Source organism: Podarcis pityusensis (genome assembly GCF_964106645.2).
Source record: "Podarcis pityusensis genome assembly, chromosome: 4".
Lineage (NCBI taxonomy): Eukaryota > Metazoa > Chordata > Lepidosauria > Squamata > Lacertidae > Podarcis > Podarcis pityusensis.
Genome location: NC_138027.1, coordinates 10,862,689 through 10,880,124, shown reverse-complemented (window position 1 = coordinate 10,880,124; position 17,436 = coordinate 10,862,689). Strand labels below are relative to the sequence as shown.

The 17,436-nt window shown below is 46.4% G+C and overlaps 1 protein-coding gene across 10 annotated transcripts in view; it reads left to right on the top strand.

Moving 5' to 3' along the window:
• Positions 1-17,436, top strand: part of TENM4 (teneurin transmembrane protein 4) — a 645,695-nt gene that overhangs the window by 268,301 nt on the left and 359,958 nt on the right. For all 10 annotated transcript variants that reach the window (XM_081001709.1, XM_081001708.1, XM_081001716.1 and 7 more), the window contains one exon: positions 14,556-14,844. In XM_081001709.1, the coding sequence (XP_080857835.1) occupies positions 14,622-14,844 (223 nt within the window). In that variant the 5' untranslated portion in view covers positions 14,556-14,621. The remainder of the gene's footprint in view (positions 1-14,555; positions 14,845-17,436) is intronic.

Genomic DNA, 17,436 nt, shown 5'->3' with positions numbered 1-17,436 from the left:
GTCGGAATCTCCTTTCTTGTAACTTGGAAGCCATTGGTTTGTGCCCTGCCCTCCATAGTCCCCCCAAGACAATGGGGGTTCAAGAAGACAATGGGGGTTCAAGAATGGGGGTTCAATGGGGGTTCAAGAAGGACACTGACAAACTGGAATGTGTCCAGAGGAGGGCAACCAAAATGGTCAAAGGCCTGGAAACGATGCCTTATGAGGAACGGCTAAGGGAGCTGGGCATGTTTAGCCTGGAGAAGAGGAGGTTAAGGGGTGATATGATAGCCATGTTCAAATATATAAAAGGATGTCACATAGAGGAGGGAGAAAGGTTGTTTTCTGCTGCTCCAGAGAAGCGGACACGGAGCAATGGATCCAAACTACAAGAAAGAAGATTCCACCTAAACATTAGGAAGAACTTCCTGACAGTAAGAGCTGTTCGACAGTGGAATTTGCTGCCAAGGAGTGTGGTGGAGTCTCCTTCTTTGGAGGTCTTTAAGCAGAGGCTTGACAACCATATGTCAGGAGTGCTCTGATGGTGTTTCCTGCTTGGCAGGGGGTTGGACTCGATGGCCCTTGTGGTCTCTTCCAACTCTATGATTCTATAAGACTAACGGATGCCCAACGAGGGCAAGGAGTCTGAATGGGTGATTTGGCATACCAAAGGGCAGAAGTCTATTTCGATAGATAGAAATGTGATCGGCACAAAAATCTCATTTCAAAATAAGAGATTCTATGTAGTGAGATGAGTCTGCATTAAATCTTTGTGTGGACCACCCACCCACACAACACAACATACATCAGAGGTGCATAGACAGAAAGATACATATACAGGGTGAGTCTTTTAAAAGAGGCCCCGTGGAACGTGTTTATTCTGTATCCACAGGGCCTCTTTTAAAGGATTCGCCCTGTATAAGGAGGGTGTGATATGCAAGACAGGGTAAGCTCCCCTTGTTTTCCCCCAGTTCCTGCCAACCTAGCAGTTTATTAGATAAATAGGTACCACTGCGGCAGGAAGGTTAATGGCGTGTCCATTCGCTCTGGCACTCATTACGGTCCTCTGTGCACCAGAAGCGGTTTAGTCCTGCTGGCCACATGACCCAGAAGAGCTGTCTGTGGACAAACTCCGTCTCCCTCAGCCTGAAAGCAGAGATGAGCGCTGCACCCCATAGTTGAATTTGATGGGACTTAACCATCCAGGGGTCCTTTTACCTTTACTGATATGCAAGAGGTGGCCAGAGAAGAATATTTGCAGAAGAAAATGAACCATCTCTGGCAAGGCTGAACTGTTAATCCAGTGGCTCATCTTAGTTAATCAGCAAGAGTTCATTGTTGTTGGTCTGAAGTCCTTTCGGCACTGATAGAGTACACAGTGTTTCTAGTCTGCAATTCCTAGTTGATTTAAGCTAGAAGGGATGAGGGGGCAGGATTCAGTTCACTCCACATTTAAAGACAAATCTTATCTGTTTGGAACTTTGTAAAACAGCATGTGAATTGAAACACAGCTGCCCTTCGAAATCTGCGCTGCTCTGAATTTTGCGTTTCAATTGTCTAGCCACGTAATGTGTGGAAAAGTGTATTTACAAGAGTGTTGTGTGCATAAAATGCATATACTGGTGAAAATAACATTATGATTAGGGAGTTTCCTTGCAAAAATTAAGTAAAAATGCATTAAGAGATCTCTATTTTAGAAATTCACACCCAAATGCTGGTGAATTTTCATGGGGAATTTTTGAAGGAAATAAATCACTAACTGACATGAAAATGTGGAGAACCAAATTCGAGATTGGAAGAATGAAACAGAAATTGATAGTTTCACACATCTCTAGCAGTTAGTAAATGCAATCCCCCCCCCAAAAAAACCCCACCACTTGATTGGATAAGATCGGACAAAGGAAGAGCTGTGGTGGTTTGTCTTTCCTTGCTTGCTTTTTTTTGCCTTCATGACTACAAGGAAGATAAAACACACAGAGAATGAACTATAAATAGTCTAGCCAGCGAAAGGCAAGAGAACTTGCATCATTAATGAATATGCGCTGGAAACATTCCGCTGGAGCAGAACTTAAAACATTTGCTTACATCAAAGTAGAGAACGATCAAAAGCTACAAGCTTCCCTGAAGGCTTTCATACAAAACCCCAAAAAAGGGGGAAAGAAAAGAAAGCCAGAGAGAGAGAGAGAGAGAGAGAGAGAGAGAAAGAAATTGGCTCTGCCTCTGTTATACTAGATGTATTGTATAAATGAAAATTAGTGTAAACAGACTGGAGATAACAATATATTAAATGTGTGCGATTTATATAGCTTGGAGGAAGACAATAATTGCAAAAGCCACAGGAGAGATGCATCTCCACACTTAAGTTGATTTCATCTTTTCAGTATTTATAAAGGCAGGGTGGGATGGAGAGGGCGGGGAGGAACCCGGAGACAGAATGGTGAGCTGCTATTAAAATATCGGCTGCTTGAACGGTGTCTGCAGCTAGAGAGAACGCTTGGTCCCTTGGGAACGGCTCTAGGACCTCAAACAGATGGGAGGCCCTACCGGTTATGTGCTTTCTAGAAATGGTGTAGAGATTAAGTGACTTAACAACCTTTCCCCCCCCCCTGAGGAGCAACGATTGGACACATGCTAAAATGCACACACACGGTCTTCAAACAAAAACATCTTGAAGGTCCCAGGCCACAGAGAGGTTAGGCTGGCCTCAACCAGAGCCAGGGCTTTTTCGGCTGTGGCTCCAATCTGGTGGAATGCTCTGTCACAAGAGGCTAGGGCCCTGGGGGACTTGACATCTTTCCGCAGGGCCTGCAAGACAGAGCTGTTCCACCAGGCCTTTGGCCAGGGCACAGCCTTTGGCAATCCTCACAGAACTCTAGCCCAATGGTTGCCATTAATCTGATTTGAATTAATTTTATAATGAAATGATTTTAGAATGTGTATCATTTTATTGTTGTTAGCCGCTCTGAGCCTGGCTTCGGCTAGGGAGAGCGGGATATAAATAAAATTTTATTATTATTATTATTATTTAAGGCACAGTTCTGAGAACATCAAGCAGAGAAAGTTTCGCTGAGAGCAAATCACAATTTCACCTCAAGGAGGAAAGGGGCCTTGGAAATGTGACAGCAGGGGCGAAGGAAGGGGTTGCGGTGGGTGTGGGCCACCCCGCGTGTCACCATTGAGGGGGGTTGACAAAATGGCGGGCGGCACTCACCACAGGGCCTGCAGTGCGCCCGAGACACACGTCTATCCTGGGAGACACACGGTGGCTTGGGCACGCTCTGTCCAAACAGTCCGCCTGCTGCCTCCCCTCAGTTGTGGGGCAGCTGAGTGGGAGGAGGCAGGCAGACTCCGAAGGCCCCACGGTGTGCCCCGCCTGAACCCCTATGGGTGGCTCACCCCACCCCTGGGTGTGCTGCCCCAGGCGCCCAATCAGGTTCCTCCGCCTCTGCGTGACAGCGACTGCAGTCGGAAATGTCAGAGCCTTGTCCAGCTGCCCTCGCAGGGCAGAAGGCCACACAGAATTTTCTCCACATATTTACCACCATTTTTTAGTGGGGGACCTCTCTTTCTCTCTCTCTCCCTCTCTCTCATGCTCTAGTGGGGAGAAAGGAGCATCGACATGATATACTGGGATGGGCTATTGCAGGGGTGGGGAACTGGATCTGAATGGCAGGCTGGATCCTTATCCGTATACTGGACCGCCTCGCCTGGTATGCCCCGCAGAGGACCTTAAGGTCCACAAATGACAACACTTTGGAGGTCCCGAGCCTCAAGGAGGTTAGATTGGTTTCAACTAGGGCCAGGGCCTTTTCAGTCCTGGCCCCGACATGGTGGAACGCTCTGTCACAAGAGACTACAGCCCTGTGGGACCTGACGTCTTTCCGCAGGGCCTGCAAGACAGAGCTGTTCCGCCTGGCCTTTGATTTGGACTTGGTCTGCCCCTTATGTTTCCCTCCCCTTATGGTCTTGATTTATTGGCTATTTTAAAATGAGGCTGCATTTTAAATTGCATTTTAACCTGTATTTTAAATTTGTCCCCCCCCCCCGTCTTTTCCCCCTATTATGTTTTTACTGTGATTTTATTGGTGTTAGCTGCCCTGAGCCCGGTTCTGGCCAGGGAGGGTGGGGTATAAATAAAATCACACACCCCTGTGGGCCAGGTTTAATAGGTGGGCGGGGTTGCCCACATATCAATCACCTCACTGCATCATGATGTCACATGGCCATTTCTGCCCACCCACTTTGAAATCAAATGCACTGCTTGCAAAGGACTTTAGAAGACCTTGTGGGGTACTTTGTAAGGGGTCACTTAAGACCCGGCAACCAGCGGACGGACAGGTGTAGCAGAGCCCATTAAAAAGCCCTCCACAAGCTGATTGCCCAGCCTTGTGGAGTTCTTTGCAAGGGGCTGTGCAGCCTGCAGACCCCTTTCCTCTGTGCCAGGTCTTTATGTGCCCCACACCTGGTGCCATATATGACATGAGGTGTAGGGCAGGGGGCCCTACAGGCCAGAGCTTCCCAAGTAGCCACTGTGTGCAGCACTAATGGATAGCTGGCCAACTCTTTAACCAACTCTGCGTATTGTAATTAGACAGGCTCCGGTGGATTGAGCGGGCGAGACCAATAGGGGATCCAATGGTCAAGATGGTGTTCTCTAAACAGTGGTACCTCGGGTTACAGACGCTTCAGGTTACAGACTCCACTAACCCAGAAATAGTACCTTGGGTTAAGAATTTTGCTTCAGGATGAGAACAGAAATTGCGCATTGGTGGCAGCAGGAGGCCCCATTAGCTAAAGTGGTGCTTCAGGTTAAGAACAGTTTCAGGTTAAGAACAGACCTCCGGAACGAATTAAGTTGTTAACCCGAGGTACCACTGTATGTGCTGTAGAGGGAAGTAAGGGGCATATGCAGATCGTCCACCTGGGAAAGTAGCCAGTCTAGGAAAAGGGAAAACTCTGGTCCTAAACCTCCATTGCCTTGCGGGGAATCTTTGGGAGAAGAAAAGGCTCTATTATTATTTATTGAATTTATACCCGGGGGTCTCAGGGCGGTTCACAGAATGCATAGATCTGGAGTGGAGTCCCTAAGATGGTTGGATTTCACCTTGTACGTCTCCTTCCGGCAACTCCTGCAGCCAAGCCTGGTGCAAATGTTTTGCTCCCCTTTCCTTTGGACCACATCAGCGAGGCTGAGAGCGGAGTCTTGTCATCTAGGCAGCCCAAGACCTCCATACACACAGCCCTGTCATGCGCCCCAGGGAAGTTACTTTGGTGCTGCTAATGCAGTGGTTTGACTTCACCCCGGGGGCACACTCCGTTGTCTCGAGACAGACAGATGTCAACAACAACGCAGATCCAGATTGTCAGCTGATTATTTGGATGCAACCCACAACATACGACATGGATCAACTGAGGCTTATTTGACAACTTAAAAGATGGTTAAACCCTGGAACTTTGGCCTCCAAAGTGGATGTTCTGCCGCTGAGCTATCACCCAAGTTTTCTTCCTTCACTTTCTGCCCACCATCACAAAGCAAAGGGGGTTTTGTGAGTCCTTAAAGACACACCAAAAAAATTGGGGGGGGGGGAGTAGGAGGGAGGGAGATTTGTGCCAGTTTGTAATGACATTGCAGCTCTCTGCAGACATGTAAGAGATCAAGAGATGCTTTTTTAAAATGTTAACATGATTGTAAAAAGGAAGGAAGGAAGGAAAGGAGGGAGGAAGCAATCTCCAGAGGGGAGCTGTGAAATGTTTTGATTTGACAATGCCATGAGATTCTATTTTTTTTCTTCTGCAAGAACCAGGGTAGACAGCTTGCAAGCCTTTTAATCCAAAGAATGGTTTCTTTCTTAAATACTGTTCAATAATGCTCATGTTTGGCTGATTTCCAGAGCTTTGTGTAATAGCCCAAAAGCAGTGCTTAGAGGTGCAATCTACATTTCCTTGCCCTGGACTCTATACACCTCGTGTTTCCTCATCTACACTGTGTTTCTAGACAGATGTTGCATTTCATTGTACCATATGATGGGGATGATGCAAATGTCTGAACGCACCTGGTCACCTGCGGCGAGGGGAAAAGTAATCTACAGGCGACCAGGCAAGGGGAACTTTACAAACTTTACACACTTTTTAAAAATTATTATTAAAGATTTTCTTGTTTAACAGAAGTATGTGTAATGTTTCTCATATTTTTTCCATGTAAATTTTTTACAAATCCGTTTCATTTGTTGAGACATTAGTGGGAAGATGGGTGAGGGTGGAGGTGGGGTCGGGTGGCGATGTTTCTATTTTGCTTAATGTATGTAGGGTTTGGTGTTAGCGTTGCTCCTGCAGGTTCTCTGCTGTTCACTTGTGATCCTTTGGTGGTGAGAGAGGTTGGGGTTGGCTTGGGGTGTGGTTGTTCATTTGTGATTGGCTGTGGTGATCTTTGTTTTCATGTGTGAGTGGGGTGGGTGGGTGTTCTGGATCAGGTTAGCCATATTGATTTGTATGCTGTTGGTGAATTATTGTCATTGTCTTGTTGGGCTGTGTATGTGATAAAGGGGAGCCATACCAGGGTAAAGGCGTCTTCTTCTGTTTGTCCCCGTGTCAGTTTCAGTTTATTGGTTAATTTTTCTAGTAGGGCTGTTTCCCATACTATTTGGTATTGGCTACACACTTTAAAAATCTGCAAATGGCTTAGGCCTGGTCTACAATTTAATTGAATAAGGTAGTGGAATTGGCCATGCCGCTCTGTCAGGAGGCTACAGTTTTTGAATATCCTCTTCTGTAAAGCCCCTTTACCACAAATGTCAACCCAATTTCAACCATCTTGGGCCCCACAATCATCAGGTGAGGCCTTGTTGATGGCGCCACCACTTGGGGATGCCCAGTTGGCATTGACCCATGACAGGACTGGAATGCTCTGGTCTGTGTCTGAGAGACTTTCGAGCATTAGGTGGCTGAAATACACTGAAAGGCCCCATGCAATGCTTCTGAAGTCCAATAGTTCAGTGGCAGCACATCTTGCATAGGAACTACTGACGATCAGCTGATCATCAGCGTTCAGAAACCCCAAGTACCAGGCTTCTGAAGTGCTGGTGATCAGCTAATTGTTAAGGCTTCAAAGGACAACATAGGTCTCTTTTGGAAGTCCCATCCAAAGAGCCTTGCACATCACTTCAAAGTTCCATGGACCAACTGATGGCTGGGACTTCAAAGCGCAGGCTTGCAAGTAGGTGCTTTGAAGTCCCGGCAATCAGCTGATCTATCAGCACTTCAAAGCACCTTGCAAAACCTTAGCAAAAAAAGCACCCTGTACTATGCCTTGAAGTCCTACCAGCCAGCTGGTTGTTGGGGCTTCAAGGTGCCACACCACCCAATTTCATTGTGACATGCAATGATTGACAGGTGGGCAGCCCTGCCCAGCTTTCAAATTTGGCCCACAGGCAGGAGGGGGGAGATAAGGGTCTGGCCCACCAGCCAGATCCTATTCTTCATGCCTGTATACATTTTTTTGTGTACACCAAAAAGGACAGAAAGAAATCAATTATCTGTAAGGTGTTAAGGAGCCCCAGATTCAGAATAAGATTTCAGATATAGGCACAGCAGGTTGCAGGAGAGCCTTAAAATGGAGAACAAAACCAACAGCCTCTGACTTCTTCAACCTCTGATACAAAGCCCTTCCTGGACTTTTCAAACGGATCCCGAAGCTTTTTTTAAAAAAAAACTGCAAATGAGTCAAAACGAGCAGCAGGTGTTGCTTAGGGATTAGGAAGTGAGGTAACCTGCCCTAAGGCAAGACTTTGCAGCTCTGTGGGACATTCCTGGTGAAATGTATTGTTCAAAAAATCACAATAATTTAAGGAAAGGAAACAGAGGCAGCCTCATTCTGTAGCTTCGCCTGCTAAGCACTAAAACCTTCTTTCCCCGCCCCTGAGGCAGAGTCGTGCGATCAAAAACCAAGATGGGTTTGCGTTGCTTTTACAAACTTGATACTTCAAATCCACACCTCCTTGTTCCCTTAATTCCACTGCCTTCCATCTTTTCGGAAAGTCAAGAGATGTTCACAAGGCGCATTTGGTGTCGAGATCGCGGCGGCTTGGATATAACTTATCTTTATCCGGAAGTTGGCAATAGAGGTGGGTAAGCTTGTGGAGGGGTTATCTTTCATATGCCAAAGCTTGAGCTATAACCTTTCGCGATTTAAAAGATGTCTCCCTTGACTGACTTCTTTCCAGCTCTGGCAGAAAACAAAGGAGGGAATGCGAGACCATGAGCTGAACTTAAAAAGCAGGCCTGGAATGTTTTAGTAGCTGTCTCAGCACTGTTTAAAAGGAGGAGGATGGGCTTTTTAGCTCAGAGGTAGCCAAAACGAAGCCCTCCAGATGTTGCTAGACTGTAGACATCTTCAAGCTGCTGTTTTATCATGGGTGTATTCTGCAGCATGTCACTGGTGCATTAACAGTGCATTTGTGCTGGGTTTATCTTCGTCTTTGGCGATCCCTCTTAGCCTAGTAAGATTGTCTTCCATAAACACGGTTTTAACACTGAGTTCATAAGTGACCATGGAGGCCAATTCTGGATCCTTCCACAGTGGGGACATTGGTTTCCGGGTGGGTGTTGATCATGGTGAGGGTTTGCCTTCCTCTTAGCATGTTTCTCCCTTGCGTCCTGAGTTCGAGTGTCTTCAAAGCCCATGACACCTTTGGTAAAAGCTGTTCTCCAATTGGAGTACTCACAGGCCAGTATTTACCAGTTGTCGGTGTTTATACTACATTTTTTTAGATTTATCTTGAGAGAGTCTTTAAACCTCTTTTGTTGACCACCGGCATTACGCTTTCCATTTTCAAGTTCAGAATAGAGTAGTTGCTTTGGAAGACGATAATCAGGCATCAGCACAACATGGCCAGTCCAACAAAGTTGATATTGAAGAATCATCGCTTCAATACTGGATTTATACAGGGCCATCCATCCATCATCCCGTTCTGTCAGCTGTTCTGCAATGTTCCCCCAATGAAGGACATAAATGTGTGTTTGTTTATTACCTGCCCTTCACCCTAAGGCCCCAGGGCAGGTTACCGCAATTAGAACAATATTAAAAACAATTTCAAACAAGGTTGCTGCTTTCAGCCCACAAGCGATAATGTAATTTGTTATGCTTCCCCTCCATTTGCTTGATGTTTGCATTGAAGTGAATGGGGTGAAATAACATAGTGGCATTGCAATGCACATAATTAATTCAATAAATTACATGTGTTACAACATTTCACCACCAGGGGCAGCGAAAGCGAGTAACATTGGTTTTGGTGGAATTGCAGTGGAACAGAAACAGGGCTGCATGTGGCAGGCGCAGGGCAGAAAGGAAAATTCTTAGGCTCTCTAATTCACCCTGTTTTTCTCTGTATATTTTTCCCCATCTCTGCCCCTGCAGCTATTATATATGTAAGGCAAAAGTGTGGCCGCCGGCAGCCTAATTGAAAGTTAAGCTTTGGACACAGCAGGGGCTATGCTCATTAATCAATTGCTCTTGTCTTACTGTGCACTCTGATTATCCCTCTCCAGGAGAAGGTCTAAAAATAAGGCCCATAGAAAATCGAAAATCAATCTGTGGCCCATGCTTCTCTTCATATGTATAACTTGCACGGTAATAAACTTCAGTTTGAAGTTTAGCCCTGCTGAGTTTAAAAAAAACAAACAGTATTTGTCTCTTTCTGTGCCGAGAGATCAGAGATTTTCTTATGCGGCGTTCTTTTTCATGCATTGTACTATACCGGGTGTTGAAGGAAAGATTTGCTTAAGAACAACAACACATTATCAAGGAAATTGGTCTTTGCAGTCCAGGATTAGGTCTTCAGTAAATAGCCAATTTGTCTAGAAGTAGCCTAAGGCATAGCCTTAGTCTGTAAGCACTTTGGGCTCTTTTGGGCAAATGTTTGCAATGTATGTAATACAGGACTGCAAATAACATGCTTAAGAACTTCACATCTTTAGTAGAGAGCATTCTGTCAAAGGCGGTAATAAAGAGCTACCCACGAGCATCAATAATTTGGCTTCCCTGGATCTTTCTGGTTCTTTTCCCAGTCTTTGGCCCAAGAAAGGCCATGCACAGAGGTTGTACATCAGCAATTGACCCTCTATGGGTCACAGAAAGAGTTCCCAGCACCTGTTGTCCCCTACGCTCTCTGTGCTGATAGTTTAACTCAGCCAATGGCTAGGGAAAGTTCACAAAGTACCAGCGTGTGCTTATGTCACACCCTATATGTTGTTGTTGTTTAGTCGTGTCCAACTCTTCGTGACCTCATGGACCAGAGCACGCCAGGCACTCCTGTCTTCCACTGCCTCCCGCAGCTTGGTCAAACTCATTTTAGTAGCTTTGAGAACACTGTCCAACCATCTCATCCTCTGTCATCCCCTTCTCCTTGTGCCCCCCCCCCCATCTTTCCCAGCATCAGGGTCTTTTCCAGGAAGTCTTCTCTCCTCATGAGGTAGCCAAAGTATTGGAGCCTCAGCTTCAGGATCTGTCCTTCCAGTGAGCACTCAGGGTTGATTTCCTTCAGAATGGTGAGGTTTGATCTTCTTGCCATCCATGGGACTCTCAAGAGTCTCCTCCAGCACCATAATTCAAAAGCATCAGTTCTTTGGCAATCAGCCTTCTTTATGGTCCAGCACTCACTTCCATACATCACTACTGGGAAAACCATAGCTTTAACTATGCTATCCTATATATCCTATATATACATCCTATATATCATACCCTCCTAGAAGCTGCCAGCAAGCAACAGCAGCCACATCCCAGGCTGGCTAAACCAGGTGAGGATAGCCAATGGGTCTCAAACCCTGCATGTGAAGACAGGCTCTGGTGGATTGAGCAGAGAACAGGATGCTGGCGTAGATTGGCCATTGTCTGGATCCTGCAGGCTATTCTTACATTCTCCTCTTGCAAACGAAACTGCTTTCTACTGAGATTAGCTCACTATTGTCCACCCGGACTGCCTGTAGCTCTCAGAACTCTTGAATAAGATCTTCTCCACTGCTGCCAACTGAAATCCTTAAAGAGCAAGCAGGGATCTAAGTTCTCTGACTGCCTACATTGCAACGGCTAAAACACCTCCCCTAGCCGTGCATGAATTTATGAAGCATTCCTACAGCATTAACTCGGTCCTTCTGTGTTTAAAAATGTTGCAATTTTCCAAAGTCCTGTCCAGGGATATCTGCAGAGCTATTTTGCTCACAGGGGGCTCAGTGTTATAATAAATCTGCTAAGCCAACTGTGCATTCCTTGGGTTTCTGTGAAGAGTGCCCAGCTTACTGGGGATATTGCCTATTCAGCTGCTGACGAAAGTGTCTTCTCAGCGTGCTGGCTCGTGACATCCCAATGTCCAGCTCTTCCCCTCCACCCCTTTTGCATAAGAACATAAGACGGTGCCCTTGGCAAAAGTGGACCCTCTCCCAAGCACCCATCCAATGTACTTTGGAGGGTGGTGGGACACAGAGAAGAGTCTCATTGAGCAAATTCAACATGTGGATGACTTCTTTATAGGTTCCCTGCTGTTTAGGCCAGAGATGAGGAGCCTGTGACCCCCAGATATTGCTGGACTACAGCTCCCATCATCCCTGACCATTGGCCATGCTGTTTGGGAGCCCCAACAACATCTAGAGGGCTGCAGGTTTAGGGCTTTCGATGTAAGAACTGGGCACAGAAACAAACTGGAAGCGGAATATGCTAAATGTTCAGTATACCTGAAGGAGCGTCTCCACCCCCATCGTTCAGCCCACAAACTGAGGTCCGGCTCCAAGGGCCTTCTGGCGGTTCCCTCCCTGCAAGAAGTGAGGTTGCAGGGAACCAGGCAGAGGGCTTTCTCGGTGGTGGCGCCCGCCCTGTGGAAAACCCTCCCATCAGATGTCAAGGAAATAAACAACTATCCGACTTTCAGAAGACATCTGAAGGCAGCCCTGTTTAGGGAAGTTTTTAATGTTTGATGTTTTATTGTGTTTTTAATATTCTGTTGGGAGGCACCCAGATTGGCTGGGGAAACCCATCCAGATGGGTGGGGTATAAACAATAAATTATTATAATTATAATTATATTCATGTACACCACCTTGAGCTCCTTGGGGAAAATGCACAGATCATATATATATATATATATATATATATATATATATATATATATATCTGTATAAACAACCCAACCCCACCCCACTAAAATTCAGATTCAAAACCCAGCACTTTGAATTCAGCCCAGAAACTAATTGATGTTTTATTGTGTTTTTAATATTCTGTTGGGAGCCACCCAGAGTGGCTGGGGAAAGCCAGCCAGATGGGTGGGGTATGAATAAATTATTATTATTATTATCATCATCATTATTTATTAAATAGGTGTGATGTGGTCTGAAAGTGGGTCCCATCAGAATTCTAGCTACACTTCTCGAATCTGAACCTGACTTTTGTCCCTGTTTGCAGAGAACATATGCTGACATTTCTGAACACTTTGCACAGGCAGCCCCATGTCACCAGCATGAAACGAAACACTGGAGGCTGCTAAGTTAGGGCAAAGGGGGCACTGCACCCAACAACCTTCATCTCCTGCCAAATTCCTGACAACCAGCCCAGGCATGTGGCAGAACCCCCCTCCCGTGTCTCAGAGTTGCCCTTGTAGAACTCAGCAGGGAGGAAGAGGATGGGGACAAAACTAGAATCAGGTGGCTCTGTCGACCGTTGTTTCTGGTGCCAACTACTGTCACACTCCCTGCCAGGGGCGTAGCGCCGTTTGCCAGCACCTGGGGCGGGCACTGAGTGTGCTCACCTAGCTCTCGCCACCGACACCGCAGAGCTGGTGCTCACACGCTGTGCAGGGACAGGACACGGAGGGCGAGGGCATCTTCCATGATCCCCAACCCTCACTGCTGGAGCCAGGCAGGGCTGGCATAACGAGGATCTCTGTGGGGGCACCAGGTTTGCACCCCATGCTCTTGGGGCAACGGCTCTCCTAGCACCCCTACGCTACTGCTCCCTGCCTTCCCTTACCAGAGCTAATAGGCACCAGCCACCACTGAAAGCAAACCAATCTAGATCTGACCAAATCAGGTGTAAAGGTTGCCACCTGACTTTTTGCAGGGCTGATAAGGCAAGCGAAGTCATGGGCTGATGACATCATGTCACACACTGAGTTTCTCTAGACATCTGGGAGGGGGCTGTGGCGTTTGCCCTCCTAGGTGTGTGACATCATACTGGGTTCATAAGGAAAGGGTTAACTAATTGTAAAATGGCTAACCAATGGGAACCCAAGGGTTGAAGAGTTAACTGTGTATAAGGTTTAAGCACAGAGGGGTTTTTTTGGAAGGAGTTAGAATTAGAGTGGTTGAGAAGATAGTCTGGAGTTAGAAGAGATAGAGAAGATAAGTCTGTGGGTTGGGCTAGTCTGGTGTGAGAGAGGGAGAGAATTTGTTAAGAGGAGTCAGTCAAACAGTTGAGATAATCAGTCAGAAGGTATTAGGAAGGTATAGGCTGGTAAAGAAACTAAAGTTAAGATACTGACAGGAATATTATCTGAGAAACTTTTGTATGTTGTTTTTAAGTGTTTTTATTTCCTTGTTTTTTATTGTGATGTGTTGTTTTACTATTATCTAATCTGGTGGGGGTTTTTTGTTTTCTGTTTTCTTTTGCCTTTTTGTAAACTTAAAATCTTAATAAATACTATTTTAAAAAAACCTATAAACTTGATAATGTTTGTAAAATAAACTTGTTGTGTTTTTTGTTCACTTTTAACAACTGTCTGGACTCAGTGTTTTACCAGAGCGTAATGTGTTGGTGACAGCAGGGAAGCAAGTACAGTGGTGGCACAGGGATCAATAGACTACGTCCAGGGACCCTGTGTGATCGCCACAGGGGCGATTGTGGGGACCAACTACTAGACACAGATATTTTTTAATGCCTGCAATGTCTAGTCCCAGATTTGGGTTTGTTAACATCTTTTCCTGACGTTTATGTGGAATGTTGCTTTGGAACCCAATGAGAGGATGGCGAGGCAACAGATTATTGGATTCTATATAATCCATGAAGCGACGTGTTCCAGATCAGAAACTTTAGGTTTTCCAACACGTTTTTTATGAGGGAAAATTTTTCATATAACTCATTTGGTAGGAATGCTCTCCATTTCCTGGTAGGTTTTTATGCTTTCCTTTGTTGCTGCTTCACTTATTACACAGTCACTAATGGCAATTGCAGAGATCGGCTTTGTAGATGCTGGCATGACACATGGGTTTTCGTGCCATGGAGAAATCTTCCTATAGAGCAGGCCTTGTGGAAGCAGCCGTTGGAGGGGGAATTCGCTCCTGTGCTCGAAAGTCAGGTGCTTTGACCGTAAACTTGAAAATGACCAAGCCAAATGCCACTTTCATGAGGTCTAGTGGTGTGCCCTGCCAAAAAAAGGGTTTGAAATATTAATTCCAAAATAACAAGGTAGCAGATAGGAGCACGCTTGATTTGTTTATCGGGAGCATATACTATAAAAAATGGACCAGTAGTCCTACTTAATAGCTTGCCGCGTCCTTATACAGAACACACTGTAAAAGATGGTTGGTTTTCCCTTCCAGAACATTCCGATCTGATTGCCTCACGGACGCCGTTTCTTTGATGTTGAAGACAGAGACGAGAGGGCCATGGATGTGAAAGAAAGGAAGCCGTATCGTTCTCTGACCAGGCGCCGGGATGCGGAGCGTCGCTACACCAGCTCGTCCGCAGAGAGCGAGGACAGCAAGATACCTCAGAAGTCGTACAGCTCCAGCGAGACTCTGAAGGCTTACGACCAGGACTCCAGGCTGACGTACGGCAACCGGGTGAAAGAAATGGTGCACCAGGAAGTGGACGAGTACTGCCGCACAGGTACGGTTCTTGCACCCTGGCCTCCTTGAAGTTGGGCAGTTGGGGAGGGCGCTCAAAGTTTTTTTTCCATCTATTCCTGGACTGCCTTTCCACCCAAAGTAGCCCAGGTGGTAAAACTCCCAAACGTGAAAACCAAACATTTAACATAAAATGGGAAAAAAGCATATTTATAACCTTGAAACACCATCCAAAAACATTTGGAACAGTAGTTTCCAATTGGTGGTCCACGGACCCCAAGGGGTCTGCATGACCCACCCAGGGGGCACGTGGCACTGTCCCAAATTGGGACATTCCATTTGGGGGTGGTGTGCTCTCGTGCGAGATCGCAGTTCCCCAAAATGCTCACTTTTTAGTCACCATGATCTCACGGTAGGTCACACACACACGGCACTGGGACATGTCAGAGGGTATGGTGGCAAGGACGTGGGTGGCGCTGTGGTCTAAACCACTGAGCCTCTTGGGCTTGCCTATCAGATGGTTGGCAATTCGAATCAGCGCAATGGGGTGAGCTCCTGTTTCTCTGTCCCGGCTCCTGCCAACCTAGCAGTTCAAAAGCACACCAGTGCAAGTAGATAAATAGTTACCGCTGTGGTGGGAAGGTAAACGGCATTTCCGTGTGCTCTGGTTTCCGTCACGGTGTCCCATTGCGCCAGAAGTGGTTTAGTCCTGCTGGTGACATGTCCTGGAAAGCTGTCTGTGGACAAACGCCGGCTCCCTTGGCCTGAAAGCAAGTTGAGTGCCACAACCCCATAGTCACCTTTGACTGGACTTAACCATCCAGGGGTCCTTTACCTTTTACCTTTATGGTGTCACCATTCACATAACAAAAACTACCAGAGAGATATCAACCTTTTCAAAAGTCAGGGGTCTGCTTTTGAAAAAACCAGGGGGTCCGCAGAACTTAACTCATTGGGAACCATTGATTTATAACATCTAGAAACATTTAAAAGCAATGGCATTGGGCTGTGATTCCTGCACTGCAGGGGTTAGGCAAAATGAGACTGAGTATACCTGAAGGAGCGTCTCCACCCCAATCGTTCTGCCTGGATGCTGAGATCCAGTGCCGAGGGCCTTCTGGCGGTTCCCTCATTGCGAGAAGCAAAGCTACAGGGAACCAGGCAGAGGGCCTTCTCGGTGGTGGCACCCGCCCTGTGGAACGCCCTCCCATCAGATGTCAAGGAAATAACTACCTGACCTTTAGAAGACATCTGAAGGCAGCCCTGTTCAGGGAAGTTTTTAATGTGTGACATTTTAATGTATTTTTAATCTTTGATGGAAGTTGCCCAGAGTGGCTGGGGAAACCCAGCCAGATGGGCGGAGTACAAATAAATTATTATTATTATTATTATTATTATTATTATTATTATTATGGAAGAAGGAATTATTTGGCTGAGGAGGTTAGGGATGTGAGAGAACACTGACTAAAAAGGGAAACAGGAGCAGGAATTGCCACTTATAAGCATCCCATATCTGGAGCAGAAATCAATTCAGCAAACCACCAGCCAGCAGAAGCCTTTCCTCCAAAGAGGTCTCCCTGGGGCCCCGAGTCCTGACACCAAGTTAGCTGCAAGTGATAAGAGGGGGAAACCTTGCTGAGCTGATTCCATAGGTAAACCTCAAGGGCGGTGCAAGCTTTCTCTGTTTCATTAGCCCTTCTCCATCCTCTCGCAGCTGCGAGGTGGTGAAATGGGATGGCTGCTTCTCTTGCAAGGAGGCCCAGTGGTGTTATCCGGATTAATTTATCATAGGCTCGCTCCTTGTTCTCTCGACCAGCTCTGCAGAATTGGCAGAGCGGCTATCCCCAAGCCTGTCAATGCTGTCAGGAAGCTTAATCTGTCTTAGGTAATTAAAAAAGGTGTGAAGTTCACCCTCAGCTCCTGTTCTCATGCTAGACTACTTGTTTCAAATAATGGCGGGGGGGTTGTGTGGTTGCTGGGAGAGTTGCACCAGCCTTTCCTCTACAACCCCCTCAGTGCAATTATTAGCGCATCCTTTGGGCCTGGCGCTCCCCGCAACTTCACCTCTGCCTATGGGGAAGTTGATATCAATGGTGCATAGAAAGAGAATAGAGAAAAGGCGTTTCTCTTTTTTCTAATAATTAACTTTAACTGAAGGTTTTCCACAAAAGATACAAAGAAATCATGCCAATTTAAAACAGGAAAACAGAAAAAGGGATGAAGAAAAGAAAGAAAAGGAGATTACACAGTCCTCTGTCAAAAATAACTACAGTCATACCTTGGGTTACAGACGCTTCAGGTTGCATTTTTTGGGGTTGCCCACTGCTGAAACCCGGAAGTACCGGAAAGGATTACTTCCGGGTTTCGGCGCATGCACAGAAGCACTAAATTGTGCTTTGTGCATGCGCAGATGTGCCAAACCACAACCCATGTGTGTGCAGATGCACCGCTGTGGATTGCAGACGTGCATCCCGCACAGATCACGTTCGCAACCCGAGCATCCACTGTACTGTATTGGCTTTCCCCCCAAATTCCAACTGTGAAAGGTTAAAAGTGTGGCTTATATTCGCGACCTTATGGTATGCAGCCAGGAGTGCGGGGCAAACAGCGCCAGGAGTGCGTCAAAGTGGTACCT